Source organism: Gorilla gorilla, chromosome 9, assembly GCF_029281585.2.
Source record: "Gorilla gorilla gorilla isolate KB3781 chromosome 9, NHGRI_mGorGor1-v2.1_pri, whole genome shotgun sequence".
Classification (NCBI taxonomy): domain Eukaryota; kingdom Metazoa; phylum Chordata; class Mammalia; order Primates; family Hominidae; genus Gorilla; species Gorilla gorilla.
Window position 1 is genome coordinate 72,704,950 of NC_073233.2, and position 15,719 is coordinate 72,720,668.

The 15,719-nt window shown below is 53.0% G+C and overlaps 1 protein-coding gene across 5 annotated transcripts; it reads right to left on the minus strand.

Annotated features, from left to right (window-relative positions):
- Positions 1 to 171: 171 nt before the first annotated feature.
- Positions 172 to 7,360, minus strand: MEN1 (menin 1). Of its 5 annotated transcripts, none has more exons than XM_019037547.3 (10): positions 7,193 to 7,360; positions 6,338 to 6,812; positions 4,557 to 4,765; positions 4,218 to 4,346; positions 3,845 to 3,885; positions 3,678 to 3,765; positions 2,902 to 3,038; positions 2,304 to 2,439; positions 1,703 to 1,867; positions 172 to 1,480 (listed from the first exon to the last, which is right to left on the minus strand). In XM_019037547.3, the coding sequence occupies exons 2-10, from the start codon at positions 6,780 to 6,782 to the stop codon at positions 998 to 1,000; spliced, it is 1,833 nt and encodes a 610-aa protein (XP_018893092.1). In that variant the 5' UTR covers positions 6,783 to 6,812; positions 7,193 to 7,360; the 3' UTR covers positions 172 to 997. The 5 variants fall into 5 exon arrangements, with proteins under 5 accessions (XP_018893092.1, XP_055210406.1, XP_055210407.1 ...); XM_055354431.2 differs by having other exon boundaries at positions 6,323 to 6,812; positions 7,193 to 7,294; XM_055354432.2 differs by having other exon boundaries at positions 6,323 to 6,812; positions 7,205 to 7,280.
- Between the last annotated feature and the right edge of the window lie 8,359 nt (positions 7,361 to 15,719).

Below are 15,719 nucleotides of genomic sequence, written 5' to 3' on the forward strand. Positions count from 1 at the left end.
GGCACGGGGAAGCCCCGAGGCCGGGGCGGAGCCTACGTCCTTCCGCCGCCACTGTCGCTCGCGCTCCACAGGTAGGGAGCGCAAAGTCCTGGGAGCCAGAAGACAGAGGGAAGAGGGGGCGCTCCACTCCCCGCCCCATCCCCAATTTCCCAGATAAACATGGACTTGAGGTTTATTTTATTTTTTTAACAAAATGTATTCATCTTTCTTGGAACTGAAAAATAAATCTATGTACAAAACAGGAAGAGATCAGGCTCCTGTCACCCACTCCTAACCCTCTGCAGATTTCCTCCGGGATGCTCCGAGATGGGCTGGACCTCTGGGAGGTTCCCAGAGGGTCGGAAGGGAGGTCCTGCTCTGATCCGGGGCCAGTTTCGTCAGGAAGAGGGCGGGGCTCAGGATGCTCATAGGCTGGGGGCGGAGTTTTGTGTCCCAGACTCGGGATACGAAGGAGAGGAAACTAGGATTTCGAAATTCTGAAGCAGGACTGAAGTTATTTGGGGCAGGGAGCTTGGATTCGCAACATATGGAATTCTGAAGTGCGGAAATATACTCCTAGGGGCTGAGTGGTCCTAGGCTCCCGGGCTGGAGGTGGGACCTGTGCTCCTTGGGTTAAGGGTGAAACCTCAGCTCCTACAAGCTGGGAGGAGCCCTGAGTAACGTTGGTCTGGCTCTAGGTGAGCGGTTCCGAGGAGGAGCTTGGGTTTCTAGGGGCTGGGCCTTTAAAGACTGGTAATTAGGACCCTGCGTGAGGTTTCCATTGGCCGGCTGGGATTCTGGGAAAAGAGACCTATATTCTAACGACTGGGGCAGAGCCCTGGGTTCTGAGCTGGAGAAAATCGTGGGTTTGATACAGACTGTACTCGGGACCGGGAGCCTAGGGTTTGGGTAGGGGTGAGGCCTGTCCCCTTTGGGCTGGGGGCAGAACATGGGCTCAGAGTTGGGGGACTAAGGGCAGAGCCTGGGTCCCCACAAGTGGTCCGAAGTCCCCAGTAGTTCAGAGGCCTTTGCGCTGCCGCTTGAGGAAAGACAGAGTGTAGTCACTAGGGGTGGACACTTTCTGCTTCTTCATCTGCACTTGCGACTGTGCCGTGAGTTGCAGCTTGATGGCACTCGAGTTGATCTTGGTGGCCACCAGCAGCTCCTTCATGCCCTTCATCTTCTCACTCTGGAAAGTGAGCACTGGACCCTCCGGCGGTGGTGATGCTGCCGGCGCTGGCACCTGAGCCGTGCTGCCACCTTCAGGGCCTCGGGCTGTGCCAGCGACCGTCCCAGGAGGCTTCCGGGGGGGTCCTGACACTGCACCCTGGCCGGTGCCCAGGCCCTTGTCCAGTGCTGGCTTCTTGGGCGGCGGGGGCTCCTCTGGCTTGGACTCCCGCCGTGGGCCCCGCCGCCGGCCTTCCCGGGCTTCCTCGCCCCACGGCTCCTCGGCCTCGGCCGCCTCAGCCTCTCGGCTCACTATGCGCACCTTCTGCCGCACCTGGGCCAGTGGGGAGAGCAAGGTGAGAGCAAGGTTGCCAGCCAGTGGCTGGAACTCCAGGACCCTGCTCTGGCCATGCCATCCCATCCCACCCAGGGGGTCTCAGTCTCATCGGCACCCAAGGGGATGGGCAGATGCTGCCCCTGGGCCAGAAAAGTCTGACAAGCCCGTGGCTGCTGTCACCACCTGTAGTGCCCAGACCTCTGTGCAGCTGTCCCTCACCTGTCCCTCAAAACGGCCTAGGGACTGCACAAGAAAGGTGGCCCAGCCCACATGCAGCACAGGCGTGGGACTGCCCTCCTCCCATTTGCAGATGCCGTCGTAGAATCGCAGCAGGTGGGCGAAGCACTCAGGGTCCTGGAGGGCGGAACCTTGGCTCTGGGTGCCCTGGACGAGGGGGAAGGGAGGGCACAGATCAGTCTCTTACTCACCCCTTAGCAGAGGGCACAGGCCAGGCCCCCAACCTAGGCAAAGACACCTGGCTCCAGAAAAGGTAAGCATAGGTTGGGAACATTCTTAGAACCTCTTTCCTTTTATAAAGCCAATCCATAGCCAGGACGTACCATCCCTACCTCCACCCCTCAGCTGAGGGAGGGAGTCTGGCCATGAAACTGAAGGCACAGGGTAGAAACCTCTAAAATACCTTCAGTCCCGTCCAACGTGGGCCCAGGACCTCAGTTACAGCAAAAGGGAACATAGCTGTCTGCTCAGGGCCACCTTCCTCCTGCCATCCCTAATCCCGTACATGCAGCCCCCACGGCCTGTGGAAGGGAGCCCTGTCCAGGTGGGAGGCTGGACACAGGCTGGAGCTCCAGCCTTTCACCTGGCTTTGCTCCCCCGGCCGCTCCTCGCCCGCCTCCAGCAAGCTGGCTGCCTCCTTCAGCAGGTTGGGGATGACATCATTGGCTACTTCAAAGAACTCCTTGTAGATCTCCTCGTCTTCCCGGCAGTAGTTGTAGCTGTGAGAGCAGTGGGGTCTCTGTAGGGTCTGAAGGGGTCTCACCATCGGGGGTAGCCCCAGGGACCTAGCGGGGGATGGAGCCCCCAGGGGCTGGGGGAGTAGGTGGGGTCCTCACTGCAAAATGATGCTGTCTGGGTCAGCCCAGAGCAAGAAAGCAAGAATGAGGAGGGGGCATGGGGCCAAGGGTGGAAGTCCCACTGCTGGATGATGGTGGTTAAACATTGGGAGGAGATTTGAGACTGTTCTGAGAAAAAAAAAAATTAGGAGGAGAGGGGAGGGAAGGAAAGATGTGACACCTTCATCAGGGTCCCTACCTCCTGGGTGATGGCCTTGCTGCCTAGGGACTGGATGGAAAGGGGATGGGGCGTGGGAGCCAGGCCTCAGTCCTGGACAAGGGTGGTTGGAAACTGATGGAGGGGAAGAAAGGACAGGCTGCAGGCCCTAGTAGGGGGATCCTCACTCCTGGATGACAGTGGCCGTGTCCGCCCAGGCCTGCAGGGCTTCCCGCACGTTGCGGTTGCGACAGTGGTAGCCAGCCAGGTACATGTAGGGGTAGATGTGTTCATCCCGATAGTAGGTCTTGGCTGAGGCAATGCCCTGGATGGAGGTGAGGCAGAGGATCCTCAGGGAGGCAGCCCCAGCTGCCCTGCTAGCACAAATGCCCCACCAGGGCACACCCAGAAGGGGCCACAGGAAGATCCCAGGGAGTCCTCTCCATCTCCACTCCCACCTCCACTCGCTGCCAGCCCTTCTACCTGGTCTCCTCCCTGGGTCTACAGGACTGCTGGCTGAGGCCTGGGGCAGACTGCAGGGGTGGGGCCTGCCCTCCGAGCTCAGGGCCCTTCTCTTTCTCAGACACTCTTCTACACATCACCAAAGACTTCCAAGCCCAGCCCAATGGCCCTCCTCCCCACCTACACCCACCAAGTGAACACCCCCTCTTCACTGCTCCTACCACATTTGATCTCTGTTATACTCCAGGAAGGACAGTAAGCAGTGGCAGAAAAGGCAGGGCTGAGGGGACAAATGCAGGCCCTGCCACTCCCAGGCTGGGGAACCCTGGACAACCCTCAGACAGCCCTGACTGAACTGATTCTGCACACAGTTGACACAAAGTGAGACTGGATGGGCGATACCCCCCAACACACAAAGTTCTCTTCTCATCTGCCCAGATGAGGGCCCCTGCCTCAGCCACTGTTAGGGTCTCCCTTCTGTACCCTCCTTAGATGCCCTCACCTTGTGGTAGAGGGTGAGTGGGTCTGGCCGGCCAGGGGTGGGCTCCAGCTCCTCCAGATCTGCCAGGTTCCCTAAGGCCATGGGGTACCTAGGAAAGGATCATAATTCAGGCTGCCACCCAGCCCCCGGCCTCACCGGGCCCAGCCTGGCCACTTCCCTCTACTGACCTTTCCAGATGTCCCAGGTCATAGAGCAGCCAGAGCAGCTTCTACGAGCCGAAGGAGAGAGTTATGAGCCACGGAACAGGGAGGAGAATGGGTCCTTAGCCTATCGGGCAGAGGTGGGGGTCAGAACCAACAGGGACCACCCACCATGTAGAACGGCCAAAATTCTGGGACCAGCCCTTTAATGGAGTCAAAGCAATTTCACATCTCAATTCTACTCTCCCAAGAGCCCTGGGAAAGGCCAGGCCAGGAATTACTAACCCATTTTTCCAGCAGGGGAAGCTGAAGCTCAGGAAGGGAAAGTGCCCCTGCCCAGGGTCCCACAGCAAGTCAAGGCTGGCCTAGCCCAGTCCTGACCCATTGGCTCAGCCCTCACCTGCTGCAGCTGCAGCAGCTCCAGCGAGTCGGTGTGCAGGTCAATGGAAGGGTTGATGGCACACACCATGAACGCCACCTCCATCTTGCGGTCACAGCGCATGTATGATCCTTTCAGGTACAGCCAGCTCTTGGGAGGGGATAAGATCATTATGTCTCATGATGGCCCACCCTGTGCCTGCTTCAGGGAATGACAGCCAGGAAAAGGGGCTCGTCTGTCTTCCCTTCCTATGTGGGTGGTGATGGGAAGAAAGGGGTGTGGCCCAAGAAAATGGAGTCCCTTGGGTGGCTTGGGCTACCACAGTATGAAGGGGACAAGGCTGGGGGGAGGGAACAATACCCGCTCAGCCACACCGGCGTTGACTGTCTGGCCCCTGCGGTCCTCGTTGCCCTTGCCGTGCCAGGTGACCTCAGCTGTCTGCTCCCCATTGGGCCCAAACACTACCCAGGCATGATCCTCAGACAGCGCGAGGTGGACATCCCGGAGACCTAGGGCCTGGCAGGCCCCAACCACAGCAAAGGCCACACCGGAGCTGTCCAATTTGGTGCCTGTGGAAGGGGGAGGTAATGAAAAAGGGTCCTCTGTGCTTTAACATGGGGAAAGGGGGCCAGGTAGTGATGGGCCACACTCCCTCCCACTCCCTTTCCAAGCCTGTGACCCAACCTCAGATTCTCCTGCCCACTAACCCTCCATCCCTTCCCTCCCACGTGTTCAAAGACTCTCTCCCTGTTTACACCCTCTATGTCCAACAAGATACCTTTCTGGATATCCTGTAGCTGACCCAGCCTTTGGCCCTACCTTGTCTTTCTCTGCAACTCTATTATATATTCTGTGGATTTAAGGATTCCATTTTACTGCACTTACTAGGTTAAAACAGGAATGGCAAAAACAGGATGCTGGCCAACACTCTCTGGCTATACACCCACCAACAAATAACCCTCATTTATCTCTGCACTCTTTTCCTGCTAAGCTGAGAAGCAGCCTCTGATTCCTTCTCAATATGGCACACCAGGATGGGATTGCCAGTCAACCGGGCTTGGTGCAAAGAAGCTCTTTGCAAGCCCTGACTCTTAAGCCTTTTTAGGTCAAGCCCCTTCTCTGTCTCAAACATTTTTGACCAGGTGCGGTGGCTCACGCCTGTAATCCCAGCACTTTGGGAGGCCAAGGCGGGCGGATCACGAGGTCAGGAGATCGAGACCATCCTGGCTAACATGGTGAAACCTCGTCTCTACTAAAAATCCAAAAAAAAATTAGCCAGGCATGGTGGCAGTCTCCTGTAGTCCCAGCTACTCAGGAGGCTGAGGCAGGAGGCAGGAGAATGGCGTGAACGCAGGAGGCAGAGCTTGCAGTGAGCCGAGATTGCGCCACTGCACTCCAGCCTGGGCGACAGAGTGAGACGCCGTCTGAAAAAAAAAAAAAAAATTTTCATAGGCCACCAGTTGCGGTGGCTCACACCTGTAATCCCAGCATTTGGGAGGCTGAGGCGGGCAGATCACTTGAGCCCAAGAGTTCAAGACCAGTCTGGGCCACATAGTGAGACACCATCTCTACAAAAAAAATACAAAAAATTAACCAGCACCACGGTGCATGCCTGTACTCTCAGCTACTCAGGAGGCTGAGGTAGGAGGATCTCTGAGCCCAGGGAGACTGAGGCTGCAGTGAGCCATGATCACACCACTGCGCTCCAGCCTGGGGGACAGAGTGAGACCCTGTCTCAAAAAAAAAAAAAAAAAAAAAAATCTTCATAGCTATTATTTTGTTTAACTGCCTCAAATGCAGCTCAATTTCATCTTCTTGCCCCCTAAATCTGCTGCCGCCCTCTGTGTCTCATGCTTAGAACTCCTGTAGCTGTTCAATGGCAAGGGCGGGGGTGCTGAGGGGGCAGAGGTGAGGTTGATGATTTGGAGCCAAGTGATCAGGCTTCACTTCCAGCCCTGCCATGCCGTGTGTGACTTTGGCATATCATTTCCCCTCTCTGGGCTTCAGTTTCCCAACTGCAAAGAGGAAAATAACACCTGCCAAACCTCACAAGGCTTACAGTTCTTAAAAGGGTTCTGTAAACCATGGAGGGTTTTGAAGAAGTGGGTCATGGATAAGATTCCCACCTACTGGGCTCCAACCTGTGATGAAGCTGAAGAGGGACTGGATGTGGGCCCGATCCTTGAAGTAGGAGCGGCTGAGGCTGTTCCATATGACATCGGAGACCTTCTTCACCAGCTCACGGCTGGAGACACCCCCTTCTCGAGGATAGAGGGACAGGTCGACGGCGCCTCGGATCTGGGCGGTGAAGCGCGCATAGAGGGCGGCGATGATAGACAGGTCGGCCACGGGAAAGTAGGTGAGGCCGCCAGGCGGGTCGGGGGCGGGGCTGGGCTGGAAGGTGAGCTCGGGAACGTTGGTAGGGATGACGCGATTGACTGCCAGAAAATGCTCCACGAAGCCCAGCACCAAGGAAAGGAGCACCAGGTCCGGCTCCTCTCGGCCCAGCTCGGCAGCAAACAGGCGCACCACGTCGTCGATGGAGCGCAGCGGGAACAGCGTCTTCTGGGCGGCCTTCAGCCCCATGGCGGCGGGCGGCGGGCGGTGGGCGGCGGCCTGCAGGCAAGCCGGGGGAGGGAGGGTCGGGCAGGTTCGGCCGGGGAGCCCCCTCCCAGGGTCCGCTAAGGTTCCACCCCCCGCGACACACGCACAGCTCCCCTGCTTCCCCACCCTCTTCAGCCTCTGCTCACCGGCTTCCCCTCTTTTGTCGGTGAGACCCCTCAGCCGAGACTGCAGAGCCTTTTTGTCCCCCACAATTCCGGGACGCCCGGTACCCGATGGGGTGCGCCCCAAGGACCCCAATGAGGAGCCCCAATGGCCGCCCCGCCCCCTCTCTACGACTGTGCCCCCGGGGCCGTAAAGTCTGTCCAGAAAGCGCACCCAGGTCAAGCCCCCAAACCCCAAGGAGAGTCCTGGCCTCGGTCCCCCTCGCCCACCTCCGCGCTTACATCCCACACAAGGCACCGCGGCGCACGCCGCCCGGAGCCTGCTGGGACATGAAGTCCCGCCCCTAGGGTCGCACTACCCGCCGGGAAGTGGAGTCTGGGCCCACCCCTGCCCCGCTGAGCCTGGAAATAGTGGCGGGCCGGGCCGCTGCGCTGTGGTTTCTGGGATGTCTAGGTCCGCGGCTCCGGGCGCCTCCTTCCCGAGATACTCAGGGATTGGCCCTTCCCTTCAGGCCGACCAGGCAGGAAGCGTGTCCGCAGTGCCTTCTGGAAAATGTAGTCCGGGGGCACTATCTGCAGACTCGGGGTGGGAGGTCGCCGAGCTTCTGCCGGTTTTGCTGTCACGGGTCGGTCGGCAAGTTATGAGGAAAAAGATCAGGTTGCTTGATCCAGAAAAAATTAAAATAAAACAATATGAGAAAAACAGATACTTTTAAACACTGCCAGAGAGTAAATGTGTTCAGCCGCTTTAGCTGGGTATCAGTGTCTGTTAACATATAAAGATGCCTACTCCGTGTGCAGCACTCCTTTCCCACTTCCGCCCGCGAGATACTCTAACACGTGCTAAGAGTAGCTTTTGTTTGTTTGTTTTGAGACACGATCTTTCTCTTTCGCCCAGGCTGGAGTGCAGTGACTCGATCTGGGCTCACTGCAGCCTCGACTTCACGGGCTCAAGCGATTCTCGTGCCTCAGCCTCCCGAGTAGCTGGGACCACAGGCGTGCGCCACCACTCCCGCCTAATTTTGTGTGTATGTGCATATACATAAATATATATACATATAACACACACACACACATATATATATATATTTTTTTTTTTTTTTTTTTTTTTGCAGAGACAGGGATTCCCAGCTACTTGGGAGGCTGAGGCGCGGGGAATCCCTTGAACCTGGGAGGCGGAGGCTTCAGTGAGCCAAAATCTTGCCACTGCACTCCAGCCTGGGCAACAGAGTGAGATTCCGTCTTAAAAAAAAGTCCCGAGTAGCTGGGATTACAGGCGTCCGCCACCACACCCAGAAAATTTTTTGTATTTTAAGTAGAGATGGTGTTTCACCATGTTGGCCATACTGGTCTCGAACCCCTAACCTCAAGTGATCTGCCCGCCTCAGCCTCCCAAAGTGCTAAAATTACAGGCGTGAACCACCTTACCCGGCCAAAGAGTAGTTATTTGTTTATTTGTTTTGAGACAGAGTCTTGCTCTGTCACTCAGGCTGGAGTGCAGTGGCGTGATCTCGGCTCACTGCAACCTCTGCCTCCCAGGTTCAAGTGATTCTTCTGCCTCAGCTTCCCAAGTAGCCGGGATTACAGGTGCCTGCCACCACACCTGGCTAATTTTTGTATTTTACTTAGTAGAGACAGGGGTGTCACCATGTTGGTCAGGCTGGTCTCGAACTCCTGACCTCAAGTGATCCTCCTACCTCGGCCTCCCAAAGTGCTGGGATTACAGGTGTTAGCCACTGTGCCCGGCCTGTATCAACAACGCTTTGAAACTTTGAAATAATACTAAATTTCCACGGTCACTCGTTTATTTGCTTATTCATTCAAAAAAACAGATTTTTGGTACTTACCATGGGCCAAGTTCCAGACACTGGGTATATAGCAGTAAATAAAACAGATTAAATTCCTGCCCTACTTCACCTCTTCACCTCTCTGGATTTTCCTCAAAATTTATAACCCTCCTCTAATCATGAGAAAACATCTGGCAAAACAGAGTTGAGGGACATTCTACAAAATACCTGACCAGTATATCTCAATAGTGTCAAGTTCATGCCAGGCTCATGCCTGTAATTACAACACTTTGGGAAGCTGAAGCAGGAGGATTGCTTGAGGCCAGGAGTTCAAGACCAGCCCGGGCAACATAGGGAGACCCGGACTCTACAAAAACAAAAAATTGACCAGGTGTGGTGGTGCTCACCTGTAGTCCCAGCTACTCAGAAGGCTGAGGCAGGAGGATTATGTGAGCCCAAGAGGTCAAGACTGCAGTGAGCCGTCACGCCAGTGCACTCCAGCATGGGCAACACAGTGAGACCCCGCCTCAGAAACAAAAAACAAAAGAAATCAAAAGAGCCAAGGTCATGAAAGATAAGGAAAGACCCACAAATCATTGCAGATGAGAGACCAAGGAGACAGAACAACTAAATGCAATGTGGTGTTCTGGATCAAATCCTGGAACAGAAAAAGGACATCAGTAGAAAAACTAGTAAACAGGGTAACCAGCCTTCCAAGCTGGCCCAGAACTGAGGCAACTCGGGAGTATGCGACTTTGTGTTTTATTTAATTTAATTAATTAATTTATTTATTTATTTTTGAGACAGAGTCGCTCTGTCGCCCAGGCTGGAGAGCAATGGCACGATCTTGGCTCACTGCAACCTCTGCCTACCAGGTTTAAGTGATTCTCTTATCTCAGCCTCCCGAGTAGCTGGGATTACAGGCACCCGCCACCACACACGGCTAGTTTTTGTATTTTTAGTAGAGATGGGGTTTCACCATGTTGGCCAGGCTGGTCTTGAACACCTGGCCTTAGGTGATCTACCTACCTCAGCCTTCCAGAAGTGGTGGCATTACAGGCCTTAGCCACTTTCTGTTTCAAAAACAGTCAAAGCTAAGCTCAGTGGCTCACACCTGTAATCCCAGGGCTTTGACATGCCAAGGCAGGAAGACTGCTTGAGGCCAAAAGTTCCAGACCAGCCTGAGCAACAAAGCAAGACCCTGTCTCTACAAAAAAAAAAAAAAAAAAAAAAAATTATTTTAAATTAGCCAGGCACAGTGGTGTGCACCATGTAGTCCCAGCTACTCAGGAAGCTCAGGCAGGGGTTCGAGGCTGCAGTGAGCTGTGATCGCACCACTGCATTCCAGCCTGAGTAACACAGTGAGATCCTGTCCCTAAAAACAACAACAACAAAAACAAAAAACCAGACTGGGCGCAGTGGCTCACGCCTGTAATCCCAGCACTTTGGGAAGCTGAGGTGGGCGGATCACTTGAGGTCAGGAGTTTGAGACCAGCCTGGCCAACATGGTGAAACCTCATGTCTACTAAAAAATATAAAAATTAGCTGGATGTGGTGGCAGGCGCCTGTAATCCCAGTTATTCGGGAGGCTGAGGCAGGAGAATTGCTTGAACCTGGGAGGTGGAGGTTGCAATGAACCAAGATTATGCCACTGCACTTCAGCCTGGGCGACAGAGCAAGAAAAAAAAAAGTATTTTAGCTGGGTGTGGTGGTGTGTGCCTGTAGTCCCAGCTACTCAGGAGGCTGAGGTGAGAGGATCGATTGAGCCTGAGAGGCAGAGTTTGCAGTGAGCCAACATCATGCCACTGCACACCAGGCGGGGTGACAAAGCAATACCCTGTCTCAAAATAAATAATATTTAAGGTTTTTTTTTAAAGGCCACTGCCTGAATTGAGAGCAAAGTTATATTTAATGGAGTAGACAGACAGACAAGATGTACATGAAATAAATGTAATGTGTAATATATTAGGAAATAGTCATTGTTTTATTGTTTTATTTTTAAAATTTTTGTAGAGACGGCGATCTTGCTATATTGCCCAGGCTAGTCTGGAGCTCCTGGCCTCAAGTGATCCTCCTGCCCCAGCCTCCCAAAGTGTTGGGATTACAGGCATGAGCCACCATGCCCAGCGTGAAAATAATCATTGATAAGGAAAAAATAAAGAGCAAAGAAAAGGGATAGGAGTGCCGAGGAAGTGGCCAGGCGTGGTGGCTCATGCCTGTAATCCCAGCACTTTGGGAGGCTGAGGTGGGCGGATCACGAGGTCAGGAGTTTGAGACCAGACTGACCAACATGGCAAAACCCCGTCTCTACTAAAAATACAAAAATTAGCCAGGTGTGGTGGCACGTGCCTGTAATCCCAGCTATTCAGGAGGCTGAGGCAGGAGAATCGCTTGAACCCGGGAGGTGGAGGTTGGAGTGAGCCAAGATCGCGCCATTGCACTCCAGCCTGGGTGACAGAGCGAGACTCTGTCTCAAATAAAAAAAAAAAATTAAAAAATAAAAGGCACTTTGGGAGCAAAAGTCTTGTAAGCTTGGGCTCAGGACCAATGGGAGGAAAGAAATTGGAGACAGTGATAATACAGAAGTCTTTTGGGATCTTTGCAGCAAAGGGAAGGAGGAAAATGAGAGCGCATTAAATAGCTAGAGAAGAGGGATGTCAAATAGATTATTGCTGGTTAATAAGAGAATTGCGGGAGCGATGGCCTTGGACAGAGAGTGGGAATGCATTCTTGAGTGGCAGGTTTGGCCTTGGCTAGGAGCACAGGCAGTTTATTCGCCGGAATAGGCGCCGGAATAGGACCGGAAAGAAGGCCTACTATCTGGGCATATGTGGTGGGTAATTAGATTTTCTCAGTGAAATAGGAAGCCCAGTGGGTTACCATCTTCTCTCCAGATGTCTACCGGGTTCCCCACCTTCACAATATTGCTCAAACGTCACCTCAAAAAGGCTGACACAGACCTGACCATTCTACTTCAAATCACACCCTCCACTCGAAATTCCTCTATCCATCCCTCAACCCTGCTTTACATTTTTTTTTTTCTTTTTGTTTTGTTTTTCTGAAACGGAGTCTCACCCTGTCGCACAGGCTGGAGTGCAGTGGCTCGACCTTGGCTCACCGCAACCTCTGCCTCCCAGGTTCAAGCAATTCTCCTGCCTCGGCCTCTTCAGGTGCACTTCAGGTGCACGCCACCACACCTGGCTAATTTTTGTGTTTTTTTGGAGAGATGGGGTTTTGCCATGTTGGCCAGGCTGGTCTCAAACTCCTGACCTCAGGTGATCCGCCCACTTCAGCCTCCCAAAGTGCTGGGATTACAGGCATGAGCCACCGAGGCCAGCCCGCTCTACGTTTTTTGTTGTTGTTGTTGTTGTTTGTTTGTTTGGTTAGCATTAACACCTTCTAGACAGGGGCTCTGGAAGGAGGCACTGTTGACGCTTGAGGCTGGGTAATTCTGTGACTGGGGCTGTCCTGTGCATTGTAGGATGACGAGCAGCATCTGTGGTTTCTACCCACTGGATGCCACCAGTTCAGCTCCCACAGTGGGGACAACTAAAGATGTCTCCAGATGTTGCCAAATGTCCCCTGGGATGCCAAAATAGCCCCAGCTTGAGAACCACTATTCTAACATATGATATGACCACTTTGTTTCTCTGTTTCGAGACAGGTCTCGCTCTGTTGCCCAGGCTGCTGTGCAGTAGTGCAACCATGGCTCACTGCAGCTTTGACCTCCTGGGCTCAAGGGGGTCCTTCCACTTCAGCCTCCCAAGTGCTGGGATTACAGGAATGAGTCACCATGCCTGGCCTGATTTATCTATTGTTTGTCCCCTACCACCAGAAGATAAGCTCTACAGGACAGGAAATGTGTCTGCCGTGTTCACTGATGTGTCCCGTGGGCCTAGAATAGTGTCTGGCATATAATAGGTGTTCAACAAATATTTGCTAAAGAATACACGCATGCATGCAAAGCAGTAGGGTTTTTGTTTGCTTTTATTTTTCTATTGTTTTTTTATTTTTATTTTTTTTTGAGATGGAGTCTCCCTCTGTCTCCCAGGCTGCAGTGCAGTGGCACAATCTCAGCTCACTGCAACCTCCACCTCCCGGATTCATGTGATTCTCCTGCCTCAGCCTCCCGAGTATCTGGAATTACAGGTGCCCGCCACCATGCCTGGCTAATTTTTGTATTTTTAGTAGAGACAGGGCTTTGCCATGTTGGCCAGGGTCGTCTCAAACTCCTGACTTCAGGTGATCCATCTGCCTCGGCCTCCCAAAGTGTTGGGATTACAGGCATGAGCCATTGCACCTGGCCAAAGCAGTCATGATTAATGATTGACCTGGAATGTAGGCTGTGTGAGGAGGCATGTAAGGACAAGAGAAGGGTGACAGACAGCAAATGTGTAGTAATATCAATGGATTGCAGGTTTCTGTGGGGTCAACCGTCAATTCGAGTTGGGGTGCTAGAGTGGGCTGGAAAGAGAGTGGTGTTGGTTAGAGAGTAGGATGCTTGGCCAGGGGCAGTGGCTCACACCTGTAATCCCAGCACTTAACCGAGGCGGTTGAAAAATTAGCCGGGGGTGGTGATGGGCGCCTGTAATCCCAGCTACTCGGGAAGCTGAGGCAGGAGAATCGCTTGAACCCGGGAGGCGGAGCTTGCAGTGAGCCAAGACCACGCCACTGCACTCCAGCCTGGGCGACAGAGCGAGACTCCATCTCAAAAAAAAAAAAAAGAGAGAGAGAGAGAGAGTAGGATGCTTGAGATTGAAATTATGGGGAGGGGGTTGTCATTATTGGCAAAGAAAAGATCTAGAGCAGAGCTTTCAACAGAAATATAACATGAGCCACAATAGGATTTTGGCATTTCTAGCAGCTACTTTTTTTTTTTTTTTTTGAGACACAGTCTCACTCTGTCGCCCAGGCTGGAGTGCAGTGGGTGGCACGATCTTGGCTCACTACAACCTCCGCCTCCTGGGTTCAAGCAATTCTCCTGCCTCAGCCTCCTGAGTAGCTGGGATTATAGGTGTGTGCCACCATGCCCAGCTAATTTAAGTAGCTACATTTTTAAAAGTAAGAAGCCGGGCACAGTGGCTCATGCCTGTAATCCCAGCACTTTGGGAAGCTGAGGCAAGAGGATCGCTTGAGTCCCGGAGTTCAAGACCAGGCTGGGCAATATAGTGAAACCCTGTCTCTAACAACCCCAAAAGTTAGCCAAATGCTCACACCTGTGGTCCCAATTACTCAGGTCAGGAGGCTGAGACTGGAGGACCACTTGAGCCCAGGAGCTGGAGGCTGCAGTGATGCAGTGAGCCATGATCATGCCACTGCATTGAAGCCTGGGCAACAGAGTGAGACCCTGTCTTCAAAAAGATAAAAATAAAAATAAAAGAAGACAGAGGTGGAATTAATTTTAATCCTATATCTTGTTTAACCCAATATATCCGAAAATGCAATTTCAATTTGTAATAAATATAAAAATTATTGGGCCAGGCGCAGTAGCTCATGCCTGTAATCCCAGCACTTTGGGAGGCCGAGGTGGGTGGATCACGAGGTCAGGAGATCGAGACCATCCTGGCTAACATGGTGAAACCCCGTCTCTACTAAAAATATAAAAAATTAGCTGGGTGTGGTGGTGGGCTCCTGTAGTCCCAGCTACTCAGGAGGCTGAGGCAGAAGAATTGCTTGAACCCGGGAGGTGGAGCTTGCAGTGAGCCGAGATTGCACCACTACACTCCAGCCTGGGCTACAGAGCCAGACTCCATCTAAAAAAAAAAAAAAAATTATTGTCGGGCGCAGTGGCTCATGCCTGTAATCCCAACACTTTGGGAGGGTTAGGCTGGTGGATCACCTGAGGTCAGGAGTTCAAGACCAGCCTCACCAACATGGTGAAACCCCATCTCCACTAAAAATACAAAAAAATTAGCCAGGTGTGGTGGCATGCGCCTGTAATCCCAGCTACTTGGGAGGCTGAGGCATGAGAATCTCTTGAACCCAGGAGGTGGAGGTTGCAGTGAGCCAAGATCATGCCACTGCACTCCAGCCTAGGTGACAGAGCCAGACCCCATCTCAAAATATATAAATAAAATAATAAAAATTATTAATGATAATTTACAATTCTTTCACACAGACTGTTTGAAATCTAGTATGTGTTTTGCACTCACAGCATATCTCAATTCAGGAGAGATGCAGTGCTCCATGGCCATGTGTGGCTGGGCTCCTGTATAGGACAGTGTGGCTCTCCAGGATGATTGTGGGAGTGAGTGGCTGAGGTAGGCTAGACAACAAGATCCAGTGGGAAGAGGGCTTCAAGGAACTAGGAGGCCCAGCATAGATATCAACATGTCTAAGAATTAAGACAGAAGTAGGTTGGAGCGATGGCAAGCCAGGAACTAAAATGATCTAGAACTGGGCCGTCATGGGTTGGGAGATGTCAGAAACCAAGTGGGTGGCGTCAGCTGATAATTGGAGTTCAAACCTGAGTGTTTGAAAGGAGGAGGTGAAGTACTATCTTGGGCAGAAAAAAAATAAAAAAGGAAAGCAAAAGAGGAGGGAGCAGAATGTCTATAAGTGATGAGGGATTATGGAGGATGCCTACCCCAACTCTTCCAGGCCCATCGCAGGAGGAGTGCAGGAAAGCCTGCAGGGGGTTGCGGGGGAGACAGGAGTGGTGGTGACCTCAGGAGTCCAAGGTTTCTGCTAGAGCAGGAGAGATAGGAACTGTGGAGAAGGTAGTGAAGACCAGGAGATTTTGCTAACGATGGACCATCACCCCCAGAGGGGACAGAGGACATCTGCCAGGAGCTGGGGAGGGGTGGAGATGGAGTCAGAAAAGGGGATGGCCGGAGTTGTCCCTGGAACATCTGAGCCTCCCGTGGTGAAATGACACACAGCAATAAAGGGCAAGACCACTTCTGAGGGTCTCAAGGTTGGCTGGGGTTTGGGGGACCCAGCTGTGAGTGTGAGGACAGGGGATGGAAGGGTCTGAAGCTCCAGTGGGATTTCCGCTGCTAAAGACAAGG